At 37.1% G+C, this 21,559-nt stretch overlaps 1 protein-coding gene across 2 annotated transcripts in view; it reads right to left on the reverse strand.

The window, feature by feature from the left end:
* ST7 (suppression of tumorigenicity 7) overlaps window positions 1-21,559 on the reverse strand; it is an 82,270-nt gene that overhangs the window by 32,942 nt on the left and 27,769 nt on the right. For both annotated transcript variants that reach the window (XM_011384442.2, XM_023525605.1), the window contains one exon: window positions 13,437-13,551. In XM_011384442.2, coding sequence (XP_011382744.2) covers window positions 13,437-13,551 — 115 coding nt within the window. The remainder of the gene's footprint in view (window positions 1-13,436; window positions 13,552-21,559) is intronic.

Here is a 21,559-nt window from a genome sequence, read left to right on the forward strand (position 1 = left end):
TTTAGGAGAATGCTAATTGTTATGAGCTGCTTGCCCCATGAGAACTACATCTTTCATTTCTAACAACAAAAAAAAAAGTATGAGACTTGGTTGTTGCCTATTATAATTGTGAAACTTATTATTTTGAAATAATTATAGGTTCACAGGAAGTTGTGAAAATGATACACAGAGTTCTGTGAATGCTTCCTTCAGCTTCCCCTAATAGTGACATCTTACGTAATTGTAGTATAATATAAAAAAACCTAGAAATGGACCTTGGTACAATACGATTAAGTCAATTACAGACTTTGTTCAGTTTTACGTGGTTGTGTGTGTAGTTCTATACAATTTTATCCCATGGCTAGATTTATGCAACCACCACTACCATCAAAATCCACAACTGTTCCAAAGGAATTCTCTCGTGCTTCTCTATTTATACCCTCCCCATCCATACCTGTTTCCTGGTGACCACTTGTTCTCTATCCCTACAGTTTTGTCTGCAAACTATAATTTTATGCTATTACCACTAGGAAAATATATAAAATGATAAAGGGAATAGAGTGGCTAACAACGGTGATGAAAATGGTAGTATCAAAAGTTTTGAGCAAGAAATAACAAATCAGCTCCTTTCCAGTATTGCTTGTAATTTATTCAGAAATTTTATTCAGAGGAAGAGACTCTCAAAATCATTCTAAGTCCAATTTTGTATGAACAGACTCTATGGAGTGCCTTTGTCTTCTGTGTCATGTTGCTACCATTATTACCCGAAAAGTCCTCTTAAGAATCAGAATCCAAGGAGGAAAGAAAGGAAAGAATGAGCCATCACATAATTCCATTACTCACTGCAGAAATAAAGAATGCTCAATAAAAGTTTCTCACTTAGGCAAAGATGAACTGCTGGCATGAGTTTAATTTTCCTCCCACTTCTTTGTCATCTTGTGTTCATACAGGTCCTTTTATGAAAAAGGAAGACCTTTCTCCAAGTGTCTGAGACATGCAAAATCTGATTGTCATAAAAGTTCTTCATTAAAATCTACAATCTTGAACTTCATACAGTTGGAATCATAGACTATGTACCCTTTTGTGTCTGGGTTCTTTCACTCAGCACGATGTTTCTGAGTTCCTTCCATATTATAGTGTGTATCAATATTTCATTTTTTTATTGCTAAGTAGTATTTCATTGTGTGGATATACCACAATATGTTTATTCTCTTGCTAATGGCTATTTGGACTATTTTACAGTTTGGGGCTATAATGGATGAAGCTGTTGTGACCATTCTTGTGTAAGCTTTTTCTAAAAAGAAAAAATAATTCTCTTGGGTATGTAACTAAAAATGGGATTGTGGAGTCAGAAGGTAGATGCATGTTTAAACTGGTAAACGGTGCTCTGAAGTAGTTATATGAAGTTTGCAAAACTAATATATGGTGAGAGAGGTCAGAAAAATGGTTACTTCTGGGTTTGATGGCAGTTATTGGCCAGAAGGAGGTAATGAGGCAATGTTCTGAGATGATGGAAAGTTCTATGATCCTGGGTGGTGACCACATGGGGTATACATAAGTGAAAAGTCATCCAGCTCTATTTAAGATCTGTGCATGTTATTACATGTAACTTATACCTAAATAAAAAAAAAAAAGATTAAAAAACAAACAAATTTACAATTCTGTGCCACCTGAAGCTGTCTTCTCTCACATTTCAATATAACCTCCATAACATTTACTTGCCTTTTATCATTCTGGCCCCCTCCATTCTTGCTACAAATCATAATCTAAAAATTATTTACTAGTTTTGCCTTCCATAAAAAAACAGAATTTGGTTATTTCTCAAGTCAATTTTTCAAATATTAAGATGGTTAAAATATTTCCTCTAAACCTAATCTTTTCCAGAATAAGTACTTCCAGTTCCTAAACTGACATGTTCTTCAGAACTTCTCACTTATTTGTGTTATAAAGCCATAGGTGATTTCAAAATATGAGAATTATAAGTGTAAATAATCCTCTAAATCCCTGAAACCTGACCAATACAGAGCTCAAGGGAAATGTGCAACCTGAGGAGCTATGGCCACTGTGCCTCTCTGAATACAAGCTAGGATGGCCCTGAGGATGAGCGGCTGGAACTCCATGTTTGTTCCAATGACTGTGTGGTCAACAAAACCTCCCAGATTCTGTCCAAACTGATTTTAGCCAAAGCCAGGTCTTTTTTATTTAAGCCATGAAATTTTTTGAATATATAAGCAGGATCTCCCATTTGACTCCATTAAATTTTAAATCTTAAAATAAAATCTAAACCATTAAATCTTAACCATATTATTCCAGTCAGTCATCATTCTAACTCAAGCTACCACCCACAGCTTTGCTCCATACACTTCATAAACATATGACTTTCCTCCCCGTATGATCATTATCATCATCAAAATTACTGCTAACATTTATCAAGGGCTTACTAAGTACAAGGCACTGGTGTTGATGCTTACATTATCCCATTTAATCCTCAGAGCGACCTTATGAGATAGGACCTACTGTTAGCCCTGTTTTATAAATGGAGAAAGTGAGGCACAGAATGGTTAAGAAATATGCCAATATCACATATTTAGAACAAATATGAGCTGTGCCCAGAGCATATGATTTTAAATTGTGCTATGTTGTCTATAAGGCCTGATTTTTAAAAATACTGACCATGGCAATACCAAGGAGAGAATCTGGGGATGATATTCTAGAGATTACCCTAAATCTGGAATGGTTTGCAATGGTCTGCAAAGATATAAGTCCAGGAATTTATTAATGATTATAATAAGAATTATAACATTTATATAATTAAATATTATTAATTAATGGCATAATAGGTGTCATGACCAAAAAAGATAGCATTAAAAACATTATCGAATGTTTTATTTAAATAAAGATATAAATACAACTGACCCTTGAATACCGGGGTCGGGGGGATTGAGATGCTGACCTCCACACAGTAGAAAATCCAGGTATAACTTTGACTCCCCCAAAACTTAAGTAAAGTTATCCCTTGGTATCCATGAAGGATTGGTTCCAGGACCTCTGCAGATACCCAAACCCACAGGTGATCAAGTTCCTTATATAAAATGGCATAGAACAATGCATACGGTTGGTCCTCTACATCTGAGGGATCAAAAATACTGTTTTTGATCTGTGGTTGGTTGAATCTGCAGCTATGAAACCAGGAGATACAGAGGGCTGACTGCATATCTACTGAAAAAAAATCCGTGTGTATTTATTTTTAAAAGTCTGTGTATATTTATTGAAAAAAAATCTGCATATAAGTGGACTCGTGCAGTTCAAACCCATGTTGTTCAAGAGTCAACTGTACTTCTATGGCATTCCTCTAATTCAGAAATATGAAGAAAAATTGCCATTTAAATAAAAAAACATTAAAATACTATTGTAGAGACAACAAATATTTTCACATTCACTATCTCATCTGTTTTTATTTAGAATAATTTCCTTAGTAAATTCATATTGGATCTTCAATCACCTCTTTCTAAAGTGTTCATAAATCACATAATCATCACTTCTGGAATTTTACTGGGATTGACTTACTTGCTTAAATTCTTTTTAAAAAGAATCAAAAGCATTGAGGGGAAATAGAAAACAGAAATAAACAGTTGCATATTTTTATCAACTTGTTAACACATTACTTTCTTTTCCAAACAGTAGTACTACAAGATAGATCAAAGAATTGGACAACAGCACACAACTGTGAAGGTCGTCCCTCAAAACTCTTTTATTCTACAGATGAAGAAATACAGGCCAAGAGAAGCTAAATTATATACTTAAGAGCTGCTTAACTAATTAGCGACAGACTGGTCTTTCAGTATCATGTCCTCGTCACCATCAGTACCATGTCCTTGTCAGCATTCCATACTGCCAATGTGGTACTTGCTATTATTTTCCTTATCATCATTCTCTTATACTTTCCTAATCAATTTGCTTGGAAAATAGCTTCACAATTAAAGTCTTGAGACTTTTGCTTCCTCTGGACTTAAGCTACCCTGAACACTTGCTTACAGGTTTCTACCTCACTTGTATATACTTACTTAGCTATATGTCATTCTGATATTTTCATATACTTAAATCATTTGTTTCCTTCACATTTTTTCCATTAGGAACAAAACTATACTTTCATCTTTTAGAATCTCCCATACTTCTTGAACCAATTTCCACTTAAAAAAAAAATCTCTATCTCCTATGCCAAATAGTGTCATCACAAAGTAAGTTATTTATTGAAACTCCATTTATGAGTTTATATTTCTCTTTCCTCTGAATTAAAAAAAAAAAAGTGTGGCTTTGCTTTTCCTTGTTATTTGTTTTTTGATTCAGGGACTATGTCTATAACTACTGTTCCCTTCTTTTACCATTACGAGTAAGATAACATGGTCTCCTTCCCTTAAAATTCTTCCTTTTGGTAAGAATTAAATCCAGGGTATTAATTACTCCCAGGCTTTGTCCATTTTAGTAGTAACTGAAGTGTCACTAAGGCAGGAATTCATCAGATGCTTTGCTTTTAGCAAATGAGACTTGTTGCAAATTTGCACACATAGCCATTTATATCACATAATCCACTATCTCCAAATTCACAACCTTGGAAGACTAGCTAGACACCACATGTTCCCCACATTCCACTTTTATTTTCCTTGTGTCATTTTAATGACTCAGCAGAAGTAGATAGGTTTCAATGGGTTACATGAGTCCTGGCAGGCTCTTAATCGTGTCTTCCCTACACAGGGTATCTAAGGGTTATGCTGGGTCTACAGAAGCCTCAACCTCCTATACTTAAGACATCGTCAAAGAGCAAATGAAATTAAGTGGTTATGATTTAAAATAGGAAATTCTAATCACCCAGGAAACAAAGTTTCTGCACTGGGATTTCCATTTATTGTTTAAAGAAGAAAAACCAAACAGTAATAACTCTACAAAACCTAGCAAATGTCTCCCTAAAGGAAAGAATTCTGCTTCTTCACAGGGTATGAAATCACTTTACCAACTCCTTCACATCTTAGTGCTTTCACACTGCATTTTCATTTTTCAACCATATCAAGTCAAAAAAGGGCAGAACGTGAATCCATTGTGCCACTCTCTTCACTTTGTGGTCAGATTGAAGCCTTTCCTCTGCTTAAATGGCTCCCAGGTCTCTCCATGGGCTTTAGAATAAAATCCAAGCTAGACACAAAGTTCTTCGAGGTCTCTTTTGGCCCTTTGCTGCTGCCCTCCTCCAGCCCTCTGCTCTGTGGGACATGTGGAGTTTTTTACATAAGGTATATTAATCTTTCCCTAAATCTTTCAATATGCTCTCTTTGCCTCTAGCACCCTCACTGTCTGGCTCAGCTCAGCTCCCACCTTTACCGAGAAGACTTCCCTTACTTCCCCTGGGTGAACTGTCCCTTCCGTCTTGGGCTAAACTATCACAGTCTTCACATTTTATAGCACTTGACTGTTCTGTTATTTCCCTCTCCTACTTACATGCTATATTTTAGGAGTAAAAGCTCGTTTCTTCATTACTTTGTACCCGTAACACAAAACAGCATCTGAAACATGGTTGGTGATCTGTGTTTGCTAAATGAAATCTTAAATTAATATACTAACATCTCAAATTACTTGATATTAGCTGCCTTCGTTATGTAAACATCTATATCTAATTTAGCTTCTAGGAGCCAAAAGTGATCAGTGTTGATGGATGTTTTGAGAGGGAATCAGTAACTTGTTTTTTCTCAACATGTGTACTGCATTTATTTTTGCTTATGGCATTCTAGCAGAATGCATGAAATTGTACTAGATGTCTATTTGAAACAGCAGTGGAATGAAAAAGTGGGGCAAAAAGAAAGCAAGAGTGAAAGCTAAAACGAGGTTGAAGAAAAGTAGAAAAATTTGGGGCCAGAAACAAGAAAGGCGAACCACACCTTTTTTGGCTCCCAAAGACCCTTTATGGGAATGATGTTGCTGAAAGAAAAGGTCATCTCAGGAAGAATGACTCTTAACTTTCAAAAGTCAAAAATGGCTCATAATAGCAAACTTGAAATTTAATATAATAATCTTGGAAGAAATTTATGTAATTACGAGTGAAACCATTGATTTGATGTGTCTAAAAACCCACGAAGCAAAACATTTTTTCTGTGATTATCTTTTTTGATCTAATTTCCTTTTTTTCACCTACAATAATAATCATCAAGATGTAATTTAAAAAGGATCATTACTGTTCCTATGCATGAAATAGGTCAACTGAGGGTTTATTTCATATCTATAATTCTAAAACAGTGTTTTAATGATAGCAGCTAGCAGATAAATAAATCTAAAGTTACCTCACAAGTGAGGACACTATGTCCACTGCGTCTTCATCTAACCAGTCACTCAATTCACCGCAAGTGTCCTGAACCCTACCCTAGTCCGTGAGTGTTCTAGAAGAGAACACGGGGTTTGCTCTCAAAGGGTTTCTTTCTCTGCACCCCCACAGCACATTTCCAGTAGATTTCCTGAGCACTGATTCATCCCACCTCGACTTACTGTGTGTGTGTGTGTGTGTGTGTGTGTGTGTGTCTGTATGTTTTTTCATAAACATCTCTCTTCACTAAACTGAAAGTTTCTTGGTGACACAGAAGAGATCATATTCATCTCTGAATCCAGACGCACCTAAAAAGTAGTATCTTCAACATAAGGGTTTGATAGATTCTTGCTGAATTAATTTGAAAAAAATTAACCTAATTACTCTTTGTCATCATTTAAGATTATGGAGTATCAAGTATCTTAATCAGGCAACAAATTGATATACTTGAAGTTTGTATTAACCCAACACAAGTGGCCTTGACAGATGCTTTTGGAGCCACAAACTGACCAAACAACAACAACAAAATGACAAACAAACAAAAATGCAGCCCATTTCTCCTTCCTAACCTGTTTGTGGACTATGATGTATTATCACTGTCCTATTATGTGATACTGTCCTCCAACTGCTTGTCTTCAATAAAACTTCTCAGTTTACTCCATGATATGATACAAATAAAACAACAGAAATGTAGATTTTTCTTTTTTTTTGGTTCCAGACAGTGTGAGGTCTTTTTATCCCACCTTCAGAAAGCCAATCCAAAGTCTCCTTTTAATCAAAGGGGAAACTGTCACTGAAGAAATAAAAAGGATTGACAATACGAGAACCTCAAAAAGACTTACCACCTGGGACTTCAAGGATTCAATCGGGAAATATTACATGACCTCAGTAATTCGGAGGAGAGGGGGGGCAGGCAACACGAATTCAGCTACAACCTGAAGATTTCACTTATGCTACAAAGTCAAATACCAGATGTTATCTGGGCAATAAGGATTACTAAAGACAACATAAATTTAGAGGGTTTGTCCATGTGCCAACTATGCAGATTACAGATGTATTCATAAAACATCTTCCATCATCAGAGATAGAGGTTTCTCATGCATACAGTCTTTACTGAAATAACATCTACTATCGCAGCTCCTGCTCATGGAGTGTACGGCATGATAGGCAATCATTTTGAAACCGCAGAGACTTACTCCCCTTCTCAAATCTAACCCTTAGTTTCCAAGCTGGCAGAGCACCCGATGCAAAGCTACACAAGGCCACCATTTCTCAATCACCTGAAGCCCTTCTTTTACACAAGAATTCTCTTCAACATCTGCCTGATATCCTTGATCTCTTCCGTAAAAGCCAGCTCTGGGCTGGGAACTGGACTAGGCTTAAAGCCTGTCACTAGGGACTGACTGCAGTTCAAAACTCTCTCAAGGACAGCCTAATTTTGTAGTGGATACATTTTGGAAGCTGCTTGGGCCTGTGGCATCTGTTATACGTCTGTATACTTGACTAAAAAACACTGTTTTGTTGGTCTGGACAGCCTGACACTGACAGCCTGAATACAGATTTTATTCATTGGTCCTCTCAGCATCTCAAATCTCTCTTACTCTTGCCTATTCTTCAAACATAAATGGAAAACAGCCTACCCAGAACACAGGCTATCCAGTGACCATTCTAAAGGGACTATGATGATAGTTGAGTAACTTGTAACTTGTGGTAGTTATAAGGCCTTGGGCAATGAACAAAGATTACAAAATTTTTACTTATGAAGGCATAGTGTCTATGCAAAACAATATCAGCAAAAAGCTTGTTTTCTGAATAGTCTCAACATAGAGTGATCCTCTAATGCTTTCTTTAGAACTTTTAAAATGTTTTCCATCTACTGAGATGAAAGTATTTTCCCCAATATTAGAAACAGGGCTTGTTCTTAAAAGTATACCTTCTGCACACTACCAGATGGCAGATAATAATGCTAAATTAGAATGGGCTTGATAACATCAGTAAAAATGGTCTTGATATAGGTGTTGTGTTTATATAATATTTGTGACTATAAAAAAGACCAGCTGTCCCTCACAGGGAAGTTTCTGCCCCCAAATTTAGGGCAATCACTAAATGACCTAATGGAATAAATAGCCAAATGAGCTTGGGTTTGTATTTCCACTGATGCAAATTGTCTCAAGGATGACACAATTTGTCTTTTGATCAGGAGTAAAAATCCCTGGCATTTCTGTTAGTTTTCCAAAAGTTTGAGAATTGTTTGTAGATAAAACTAGAAATTTCTGTTCTTATCAAATATCTATACATATGCCCTATTAGATCCATAATTAATTTTAATAATAGGCCATAACACTGCCTTTTGGGGGGGCACAAGACTGGGCTCTTATTCCATTTTAACTGACATTTTATATATGATTTTCCATTTAAACAAAATTGATTGAGAACAGAGGTAAAGTTCAGGAGTGGTAATCTTGGCTCTTTACAATGGCTAAGAGTTACTGAACTCTTCCCCTGTGCCCCACACTGTTCTAAACACTTAACATGAATTAACTGCTTTAATCCTCAAAACAAATTCCCAGCTGTGTGACCTTGGGCATGTTACTTAGCCTTTTAAGCCTCCATTCCATTTCCAGAGGAAGAAAGGAGGCTTAGAAGGTTAAGTAATTTGCAGAATTCACTCAGCTAGTAAAGGCAGAGCTGGGGCCTGATCTCAGCAGGCTGCCACCAGGGCTAGTACTCTTCACCACTGCCCCATGACTGCTTTTGGTATCCTCAGAGATCACAAACTAGGTACAGAAATAGATGCTCTGAAAGGTACCTTGTAAGCACTCATATTCACATTCTTACTTGTTCTATGAGATTCTTCTACAATTGAAATGCACAAATGATCTTAAATAAGAAAGGCATGAATTCTTTTCTATGTTACCACCCTAATCTCTGAGATTTAAGTTTTCAACCTAGGTGGCCTATAAACTTCTTTGAAAGGCAATCCAAAGCTTGTAACAACTTTCACAATGGCTTCTAAAAGAAGGTTCTGAAGACTTAATGATCTTGAAAACATTTCTGTGTTTATAGCAAATGTATGATGAAAAAAAAAAAAGATGATAAATTTCAAATTAAATGAACACCATACATCAAATCCCCTTTGTGACTAAAGAAATTAGGTACAAGTTGACTGAAGATGGAAAGCCATATTTCGGAGATAGTTTCAGAAAAACAACAAATATAGATATATCCCATTCTAAAGGAATGATTAAAAAGGAATCTTCAAAGACAATTTGGTATCATTGAAATTCTGCACCATGCTCCAGCCTGCCTAATTCATGTCTTTTTCAGAGGAGTGAGAGAGGCAGAGCAAGTTACTTGAGTAAGGCTTATGTTTATGAAAAACACATGGGCTTTCAGAGCCAATAACCTGGACTTGAATCCCAGTTCTGCAGTTTTCAAGGAATGTAGTTTGAAAGTTATGTACTCACAAGCCTCAGTTTCTGCATCTGCTAAAATGGAATAACTACCTCCTTCTGAGGTTATTGCGAAGGTTATAGGTAATGTGTATAACATGCTTGGCACATGATAGTTTCTCAACAAATTGTAGCTAAAAATTACAAGAACAATACTTAAAAAAAAAAAATTACTGCCAACAGCAGAGATGGTAGAAGTGTGATGATTAAGACCATGGGCCTGGAGTCAGAACAGCTCAGTTTTTACCTTGCTTTCCTTTCAATAAAAATTCACATCTTATTGAAAAAATTTTTTCTTAGTTGATCTCTTTTCTCTCATAACATATCATCTTCATGGCTTTACTTTGACATCTGAGGCTCTTCATTTGAGCAACTTAACTTCTCTCTGCACCAGTTACCTCAGCTGTAAAGTGGGGCTAATTGTAGTATCTACCTTGTATGCTGTGGTGAGAATGAGTTCATCCATGTGGAACTTAGAATCATGTCTGATCCCAACACATTATAAGAATTGAATAAATACTATCTGTTGCTTCTGCCGTTATTTTAGTCATTGTGTGAATGACTCTAAAACCAGGACCAACCACCTGGATAAAAACTACCCACCCATAACATTGGTTAACAAATTGACAATGAAAGAGCATGAAAACTCCTGAGGATGGCAAAACAGCATTTTAGACTAATGGCTGCAATAATATAACATGAGAAGTTATCTCAGGGGCAAAATCAAAATTAGGTTGCAGATTACAAAATTGCGTGACTACTTAACTGATGATCCTACTAGGGATCCAGGGCTTCCAAAGAGCTTCACTGTAAAAGGAGTCCGTGAATATCACTTTTAAAACTTTAAGCCAAAAAAAAACCAAACAAAAAAACCATACAGAAAACCAAAAAATGGTGAAGAGTGAGGCACAGGGAATACATGTTGCCTCCCTCCCTTCCTTACGGCATGTTATTTCCCCAACCCCAAAGCCATGTCTTACCGTATTTCTAAATCCTTTTTGCAAAAAGGTCACTAAAGCAGCACTAATCCCACTGTGTCACTTCCCAACATACTACTAAAACAATTCAGCCACCTAGCAAACGTAATAAGAAGGACTGTTGTACCCATAAACCATCCAAGAAAATGATACCCAACTAGAGCATTCCAGTTTGCAAAGATAACATATAATCCTGCTGTTCCGGGTGTGGCTCTATGGAGAGGGATGGAGAAGCTGGTATACAGAGAGCTGTCTCTAACATCTCATGGATGAGGGTGATGACATCTGAACTAGGGTGACAAACAGGGCTCCTCTAATTGCTGTCTGTACTCAGAGCCCTCTAAAGAACTCACTTCCTTGCACAGGGCCAAAAAATGGGACAATTCGGTAGAGATCCTGTGGGTCCCCAGGAAAAGCAGCAGGGATGAACTTGAGAGAGCCCATTTTATGGTACAGGATGAAGAACAAGAGGCATGTTTTAATAGTCTTGTGTGGCTGCAGCTCGCTCAAGAACAGTAACTTCAGCAGCCACTTCATTATATTTCTACTGTAAATGACACAGGCCTGAGCCAAGTCTGCACCAAAACACCCTCCAGAATTCAGTCGGAGTTAGGTCATCTGCAGTCTATTGACAACTGCTGAACTTAAAACTCCTAACAAGGCATCTCAGCAACAGTATATGTCCTGCCACTAATGACACTCTTTTTTCCATGAATAATGAGTAAGAACATCATCTCCGTTGCCAGGTACACAACATAAACAAAATTCAACACAAAGGCCTTGGTATGGTGAGTTTGTCCATTTGCAACAAAGGAATTCTGCAACGTGTGAGCCAAGTTCTAGTGGAGGGTGGGACGCTGTTGTAACAAATAATGTGAACATATGTTATCAGAATCTAATAAATCAGCTTTTGGTTGTTGTGGAACAGAGGCCATGCAATGGGATAGATAGAGATGAGAGAAAGCTCCAAATGAGTTCATTTCTTTATTTTACAATCTGTCTTATAACACAAAGCTGATGATTTCTGTAATGAACTGAGATCTTCATGAAAGGAATCTTAAGAGATTTCAGATCCCAAAGGTTAAATCTTTTGGGTTAAATCTTTGGTTAAATTGGTTAAATCTTTTTTTTTAAATCTTGAAGTACCAGGTTGAGTACAGGTAGGCACTGGGGATGCAAACACTGAAACCTTGCTGGCACTAATGGCTACAGGGTGGCATTTGGAAAAGTGCTTGGTCACCTGAACCCAAATGAATGGGACTTGGTTCCTTTCGTACCAAAGACCCTTAGTGTATGAGCATTTTGCCTATAAGGTAGTCTCACAACTTAGACTCCCAAAGTCAGCCAAATGATGAGATTCCAGCACGTAGACAGAAAACAAAAGAGAGTTATGTGAAGGCCAATTAGTCTTTATTTACTATAAATGCACCACAAATACTTTTCTCTTTTTCTAAAATCAGTTTCATGCTAGGTAGAATATATCTTATTACTCAGGGTGCTCATGTTTTCACAGGCCAAGAGATGCCATCACCGGCTGAGGGCTTTTAGTTTCCATCATCAGTGTGAGCAAGAATTAATAACAAAACAAAAACAGTCTCATAATGCCTAAGTTCCTCCAACTTTAGGGGTAAAAACTCCAACTTATTTCAAAGATCACTTATGAAGAATTGTGTATCAAACATAAGACTTAAAAAGTACATTTTGTTCCATATGTTTAATAAACTCCTGGAAATTTTGACCTGCATAATTTTTTAAATGCACTAAAGATGCTGACTAAAGAAAGAATATTTTATAAAGTATAAAATGATCATGTAATATAAGAAATCACTCCCTAACATCCATTTTATAAGCAAACATGTTTATTTTGGAGAAAGAGTCCATAAAATAAGGCAGAACAGTATGAAATTCTGCATAGACTTCTGCAGCTAGGTCATGGCAAGTAATTATGCGAATAATTTTTGTTCAATTAATCAAATAGTGATTCACAGACAATGGCACTATAAGCAGAAGAGTTTTCAAATATCTAGGATGTGTCAGCTTATTTTTATGGTTTATTAAGAATAGGCAAAATGAAATAAGCTCATGCGTGAGAAACCAGAGTGGCAAAGGGACTTCAAAGTACCTCACGTGAAGAAACGGAGGCATTCCACTAATGAGGAGACCTGGAATGAAGGGGACATGATTTTATCTTCAAATGTTTACTAAGCTGCCACAAAGGCTGTAGCAAGGGCTACTAGCTGTTCAAAATTGCTTCAAAGGATCAACATGAGCAACAGGTAGTGGTCACGGTCAATGTGGGGTCAAAGCAGGAGCTCAGCGCTGTCCCAACAGGGTATGTGCTGCCTGCAGAGGTTCTGAGTGCTTCCTGACCATGGAGGTGATAAGGCAGAACAAGCATATCTCTTGTTGACAGGGAAAGTGTGAAGGGAACCTGAGGGGAGAGAAGGAGAGGAATGTGGCGCTGGCCACTCAGCATTTCTGGTCTCCACTAACCATTAAATTCTAAGATTCTATAAAATGCCAGCATAAAACTGTAGGTGAAAAGAATAGAAAAGAAAAGAATTCTTAGAGAAGAGAATAGTTATCTAAGTGCTGTGTTATTTGAAAAGATCCTTCCAATCTAATCACTGAAATATATCAGAAAGAGAGGAATACTCAAGTAGGTAAAAACGCCCACCGACTCACCATCATACTTTGCTAAGACTGCCTGGACGTCAGCGTATGCCTGCAGTTCCAGAAGCGCCTCTAAGAGGTTTTCATGGATGTTGAACATGCTCAGCAAGGGGAACTCCTTCATTAACTAGGAAAGAAGAAACCAAGGAACGATTAATATATACTTCTCATTTTTAAAAGTATAACTAATACTGAATTACAATATGTCTATGTAATATGAAAGTATAATATAATTTTTAGAAGTATAGTTAATACTGAATTATAAGCATTCACACCAATTATTATTTTGTAAAGCATTAAATGCTTAATTTTTCTCCTGCTATTTTGAAAAAATGGCGATTTTGAATTTGTGAGAATCTAAGGTGGGAACCTCCAAAAGAGAGGGGGTTTCATAAAAACTGAGGAAGATAATTAGAAGTAGTGCTCAGTGATGTGAAAATACAACAGAGGCCAAATAAAGAGAAGGTTGATGACTACCTCTCAGGTGTTAACAGTTAAACTTCATCGAGAGTGGTTTAGATGGAGCCACAGAATAGAAGGCTAAGCAAGCAGGCACTACTCTTTTGAGCAGCCTGCTGACAAAGTTAAGGAGAAAACGCAGAACAATAATGAAGGTGATATGAATAGAGAAAATAATGTAGGTGGTGACGAGGAGTGGTAGTAAAGGAAGTGGATGTTCAGGAGTCCTACCTGGTGACCTCTATAAAACAGGTGAAGATCATTTTCTGGGATGAGGGAATAGGTAGCAGGGAGGGAATTTGAAGATGGGGGTGAAAGCGTAGAATAGCCACAAAGGGGAGAACTGCTGAGGGAAATAATCAAGGATTAATAAGGCTGCCTTGAGGGCCTAACAAATTAGACACCATGAATTTACATAGCATACAATTGGCACGACTGTCAAGTTTTAGCTGACAGCAGCCCAAGTTCAGTAGCAAAGACATCAAATGATTGGATTGAGCCTGGGCAGATTGAAGGAGATTCAGTGAAAAGTCAGGTAGCAAGAGAGTTGACAAGAATCATTAAAGAATGATTAAAGGAACGATCTAAAAGTTCTGGACAGGATGGGGAGGAAGAGAGGTCTAAAGAGAGTTAAAAAATATAATACTGAATTTCATAGGAAAGCAAAGAGAAAGAAGAAAGGACCAAGATTTCAGAGTAAAATCTTGTCTCAGAGAAAGGTAAATCTCATCTTAAGGAGAAGATAACTAGGTTCTTTATGAAGCAAAATTATATACGTATATAACATGTACATTATATATATGTATATTCTATATTACATATAAAATATGTATATATCCTCTATTTAATCTCTTACATGGATAACTGTTTTCTATTATAACACAATAACCTCTAAAAAATAACTTTCTTTGACATCAACATTTTTAAAGCGACTGTGCTGAGAGAAATAATACTCAAAAATAGGCTAATTTGCCATTAAGCAGGAAACCAGTGGATACAATGCATAGACTACCCATTTTTTCTTACATTAGAAACATTTGCCATATTGTTTTTATTTTAAGCCAAGAATCATTTAGCATATCTCTAAAAATAATTTTCTGCAGCCCCAAAGAGCATCACATTACCAACAAAAAACACCTATCAAAATGATTCAAATGTGTTCAATAAGACTGTCTGAATCCCCTAGAGACAGCCTGTAGTATTTTCATTGCTAGTAAAGGAAGTGAATAAGACCACACCACACATTGCTGATGTTCTGTAATCAATAAAAGTATTTCTTGTTCTGGTTCACTTTGATTCTGGTTGACATCACCCTTTGATTTTTTTCTCTTTCGAATTAGAGCTTGTTAGAATTAAATCTCTCCTCAGTTAGCATTTGGCAACACAATAAAGATGTTCACTAAACTGCAACATTTAAACATTTACCATTTTTGACCAATTCTCTAGGTAAAGGTCAAACTTCAAGGACACAAGTCATATTCTGTAATTTTAAAACTGCAATCCCAAATATTAGTATGCTGAAGCTTAAAAACTGAGGAGTCTTATTAAAGTCCAATGAGGCTGTGTGAGCAAACATGTGGTCTTGGCTTGTTTACACGGAACTCGACGACGGAACTCGAAGATGCTAGGAGTCCAGGCAGCACTGCTTTCATTGGAAACTTGAACAAAGATACTGTGCCCAAAAAAATAATCACCAATAAAAGGATTTTAAATATGGCAAACAGCAAATGTTGGAGAGGTAATCAAAGTCATATGAGAATTTGGAAATCTAGCTTTCCTTGTTTAATATAAACAAAAAGAAAAAGTGAACCTTCTGCTGCCCCATCTCACTCCGCTCTAACCTTGTCCTCTCCAGCTCTTCACAGAAAACTATGTCAGAAAAAAGCCATGAACATTCTATTCCTTCAGCTCCCTTGACTCCATATCATACAGCTACAATCTGGCTTCCAGCTCCACAATTCCTCTGAATCTGCTCATCTCACATTTACAGGTGACTTAAATTGCTCTCATGGAACCCTCCACAGTCCTTTTCTCGCTTGACCTCTGCAACATTTAACAGTTTGATGACTTTTTCCTTGAAATTGTTGTCTCTCCTGGCTTCCTTGATGCCATTCTCTTCTGGTTATCTTCATACTTATCTCTTAGCTCCTTCTCTGGTTTCCCAAAGAAATCTTACTACTTGCTACTTCTCTGCTACTTAGGAGTAAGTAGTTTCCCTGGTTATGTCCCAAGTACTCGTCTCCTAAACACCCTGCTCTCTAGGACTACTTTTGTGGGGATGGCTTCCCCATCCTCACATCCCGCTCTGACCTCTCTCCTAAGCTATTATATTAGATCAATTTATAAACTATCTCCCTGACAGTTTTATCTGATACACCTAATCCTGGGCTCATAAATTCCTCCTCCCCAATCGAACCCTTCAAACCCGTTCTTCCCCTCTGGTATTTCCTATCTTGGAGAAGACAACCATTAACCCCTGTTATCCTCTTTGCACTACCCACTACAGCCACCTTAGAGGTCCCTAAACCTCTGAAGTATCGTGTAAAAATTGACGATTGCTTCCTTCATGTTCGAGGAAAGCTCTGATGTAAATAAACAAGCAAACGTGATGGTAAGAATCATTACCATCTCCTCTTTTCTCTGCCCTTACTGCCAATATCTTAGTTTATGCCTTCATACTTGGCCTAAATTGCTCAAATAGGATCTTTCCTCTGCTTGCCTCTGGATTACCTCTTTCCAATCCACCCTTCACACTGCTGTCATGACAGCTTTTCAAATATACACACTTGAGTCCATCACACCCCTGCTTAAAAGGCAACTACTGACATAGCTGGACCTCTCCCAAGGAAATAGGCAGATGTGAATACAAATTTACAAACAAAGCTGCTTATCATAGCATTATTTATAATAGTGAAAAATGCAAGCAAATTAAAATTTAACCCATTATGAAGTTTTTAAGTGTAAGATACAGTCATCTTTGGGACTATTACATGTAGTCATTTGTAGTTAAATTCTAAAATAATTCTTAATGGCACGGCCTGAGAAATGCTGATATACAAAGTTACATTAGAAAAAGCAGTATGCAAACTATATTTTGTAAATAAGATCATGCTTTTCTTCTGTATCTATGCATAGAAATGCACTTGGTAAAAAAGGAACCAAATGTTTTAGTAGTAGTTATTTCTGGTGAGATTAAAGGCGAGTTTTCTTTCTTTCTCCCTATTTTCTATATGTTCTAATATTTTTAAAGGAATATATATATACATATATATGTATGTATATATATATATATATTATACATATGTATATATATATTAGGGTTAGGGTTAGGGTTAGGGTTAGGGTTAGAGTTAGGGTTAGGGTTATACATATTCTTTACAGATTGGGGAGGGAAAACTATATATAAGAATATTGGTTTCTAATCAAATTCAAGATATAAAATCCCTAGCATGGCAAACACAGCTCCTCATGATGAGTCCCTGTCCACTGCGTCAGCCTCTCCTATATACACACCATGCTCCCACCATAGAACTGTTTACAGTTCCTTAAAATGGTCACATTTGCTCATGTTTCTATCTCCACACTCTCCTTTCCCCTGGGTGTTCTCCCTTCTGCCTCCTTGGTCCATCTGGCCAGCTCCTCAACTTACCTGCCCCCTGACTCTGGCCTCTTATCTCTATCCGCCAGGTTAAGTACTCCTGCCTGAAACTCCCAGAGTCGTCGTCACAGTGGTCTATTGGTTCACCCTCCGTGAGCCTGGTAAGACTGTGAGAGCAGGAACTCTTTCTCATCACTAGATTCTTGGTCACTGACTGACCCATCAGAGGTCTTCAGTACATATTTCATGCATGGAATGCTTTTTAAAGTTCTCTTCCTTTGGAGGATATATTATAAGGGTGCTGCCACAGGCCTAATTCAGGCCCTTGGGTTACATGTCTCTGAACATGTCCCTCTACCCTTTAAAATCTGCTAGTGGCCTTCCATTATTTACATTTGGTAACGATAGAGCTAGAACCCATAAGCTTTGACTCAATGTAAGGAAGAATTTTTGCACTTAGAGTTGCGTGAAAATGGAACAGACAGTCTAGAGAACCGTCCATCACTGGAACTATTCACATAGAGAGTAGAGTCACTGAACAGGGATGCTCAAGAAAACACCCAGGACGTTTCCAGTCCTGTAATTCTAGGGGAAAACTTCCAAGCTCCTAAGCATAACTCTCAGGCCTACCCTCAGCTCAGTGCCAGACTCCCCTCGCCTCTCCTATCTTCTATGGAATTAAAACTCTAGGCTGGTCAGACTAGACTATTACACATCACTCTCAGAGTTCTTTCTCTAGTTACTAGCCATTGTGTTTTTGCTTGAACTGTTCTCACTACCTGGAATACCTTTCCTCTTCACTGACAAGGCAGCCTGTCAAAATCACCCCACCCTCCAAAGCCCATATCAAATGCCACCTCCTAAGTCACAGCATCACAGAAAGTGAGAGCCAGCAGAGCCCATGGAGATCATCCAAACACCCTCCTCCATTTACAGATACGGTCCCTCCCACCCTCAACTCCACCAAAAAAACAATGAAGGCTGCATACTGAAGTGATTCAGCCAAAGTTAGTGCTGGACTGTGATTCAAACCTAGTCATCGGTACTGATTCCAAATTTCAACACGTCAGAACCCCGGTCTCCGGCCTGCCAAATCCAGAACTAAACCATTTTGCTTATGCTTCTCTGCTGTAACACTTACGTATCGTATCTGCTTTGTATAGTTTTTATAAGAATATATAAAGACAGCCGAGGAAAGAGCCTTATATTTGGAGTTATTCCTGAGTTTAAATCTCACCTCTGCCACTAAACTACCTGTTTGACTCTATACAAATTACTTAACCTCTCTGAGCCTTGGTTTCTTCATCTCCTGGGTCTCAGCTCACATGGCATCTTCTCAGATTCTCTCTATCACCCTATCTAATGCCATAACCCCACTCACATCACTATTTTTCATTGTTCTATCACATTCTGAAATCATCTTCCTTATTTATTTGACTGAATATTAGATAATTTAATAAGCAAAACAAAAAAGACTAAACAGAGTGATAGTAAGTAATATTATTACTATTATCAGCAATTTTTTTTCTATAAAGAGCCAGAGAGTAATATTTTGGTCTTTGCGAGCCATATGATCTGTCTTGCAACTATTCAACTCTGACACTGTAGCATGACAGCAGCCACGAACAGTACCTGCATAAATTAGTAAGGCTATATTCCAATAAAACTCTACTTACAAAAACAGGCAGGAGACCAGATTTGGCCTGCTGGCCTTAGTTTACCAACCCCTGGTTAACGAGGATAATTTTTTTTAAAGTCTTCCTAGAAAGAGTTTCATAATGATATTATATTTGAAAAACATCACACCTCTTATACACAGCTGGTTTGACAGACCATTATAAAATTGAAAAAGACCTACCCTCCAACCTGACATTTCCTCTCCATTCAGTTCCCTAGAGAGCAATCACACAGGTTTCTGAAGAGTCTCCTACTAGGACACTCACACAGGTGGGAAGCACTGACATAAATGGTGGAATGCATACATCAAAAAGGGTATACTCGCATGACAAAATGCTATGTAGCAGGTAAAACGAATGAGTTAAGCTTCATAGATCTTAATACAGACAAATATCAAGCAGTTTTGAGTGAAAAAATACTCTGTAGAGAAAGAAACAGGTTATACAATATGATACTATTTCATTAAATTTTAAAATGCACACAAAACAATTCGGCATATTGTTTATGGGTATGTATTATAGAAACATATGAAAACAAACTAAAAACGCCAACTTGTCGGTACTCGGAGGAGGTAAACGGGGTTAGCAGAGGTCACATGGGGCTACGACTTTATGTTGTTTTATTTCTTTTCAGTAAAGAAAGCAAACAAAGATGACAAAATTTTAAATTAATTATTAATTTATTACTAGTTATTATTAATTCTGGGTAGTGAGGCTGTTTTTAATACATTATTCTCTTTTATGTATATTTTAAAAGTCGCTTCTTCCAACATAGGAAGTTCATTAGATGTACTTTTTCACTTGTAATGCTTCCAGTCAAGAAGAGTTCAATTTTTATCACTTAATTTTTGATTTCCTATTTTCTAAATGCCTTTTGAGACAAAATTTTTTTTTTCCCAGTGGAGTTTTGACTCTGTAGCTCCTTAAAGTATTGCTGGAGTCTAAAAAGAAGGTCAATGTCTGAATAAACAACATTTAGGGAATTCCTCAAAAAATAATTTGATCTAATAGATTTTAATACATTGCACTTGAATTCTATAATGATATGAAGATAATAATTGCTATTCTCAGATGAACCACAGTTTTGAGTCCCACTCCTTACTTCTCTTCCATCTGAGTTCCAGAGAGTGGGTACACTGACAGATGTGGTGTGAGGAATTATAAGAACTATTATTTCATCTTGAAGGAAGCTTCAGAGTTAAACTGACTATAAGGTAATTCCTTCCCTCTCTAACCCTTAGCACTGGGTTGGGGTTAGGCTATGACAAGACTATCTAATAAGAAAACTCTTCTATCATAAAATTCCTTCTTGTTTCCTCTCTCCAGAACCACTTCAAAGATTCCCATGGCACATTGTGTTGAAAACAAAAGAGAAGGCACTGGTTCCTCATGGGAGAGGTGTCGCATATTGAAATCAAGAGCACCACTGCCTTTGGAATCGTATAGACCTGGGTTCACATCCAAGGACAGTGAAGTTTCTTAGTCCTAGGTCAGCTGGCTTTTCTCATCTGCAAACACCCAGCTCACGGTGCACTCGGACATAATATGGGGGCTTGATAAAGGGAGCCATAACATTAATACAGGTAAACTACATTTTTCAAAGTGCTATTTGTTTTGCTATGTGCAACTAGTTTCCTTTTTGGTTTTAATTGTACAATATAGCATATTTCACTTTATTTATTCTAAAATAACATACAAAAAAAGGCTTGGTGACATAATCGGCCTTTCTATTTAGAAACTTGAAGGAAGGCATATGATAAATATAAAGACCTGTTTTCTATAAGTTAAGTCATTCTAAATAAATCTTTAAACTTATTCACTTTCTAGCATAGTTCTGTTTATTTATTGCCAGCTATCTTCTCCATACTGGTAATTGCTTTTTCCTGGCAGTAAGAAATTTATATGCCCTGTTTTGCCCAAATATTACAGTTCACATACAATGAAAACACGAACTCTCCTATGATTCCTCTAATACCTATGGGGAAGAACATGGGATGGGCCAAGGATAGAATTTCAGTTTCAATTTTACATCATCTGGCTATTGTCAGTTCAAGTTTATTTCAATGGAAGAATTTGAGGCACTTCTGAGGTTAACATTTATGAGCTCAAATAAGAAAAAAAAAAAAGAGAGTTAATTCACTGGATTTGAAATACTCTATGGACATAATTTAGAACTACAGTGTGTATGCTTTTTCTCAGCTGACTTACAGGGTGAAAACAACGGTTTAAACCTTTCAAGTTTGATTTGTATCTATTTAAACATTTTGTTAGTTTAGCTCTCCATGCATTGTTCCTTGAGTGAGAAAAGCAATGTGAAAATTCTTACATATTTTAAGAAAGAGGTAATTAAAAGAGATCCTCAGCCAGATTCCTACTGAGGTCAGTGCAAGCTTGGCCTAATT

This window comes from Pteropus vampyrus, unplaced genomic scaffold, assembly GCF_000151845.1.
Source record: "Pteropus vampyrus isolate Shadow unplaced genomic scaffold, Pvam_2.0 Scaffold580, whole genome shotgun sequence".
In the NCBI taxonomy this organism is placed as follows: Eukaryota; Metazoa; Chordata; class Mammalia; order Chiroptera; family Pteropodidae; genus Pteropus; species Pteropus vampyrus.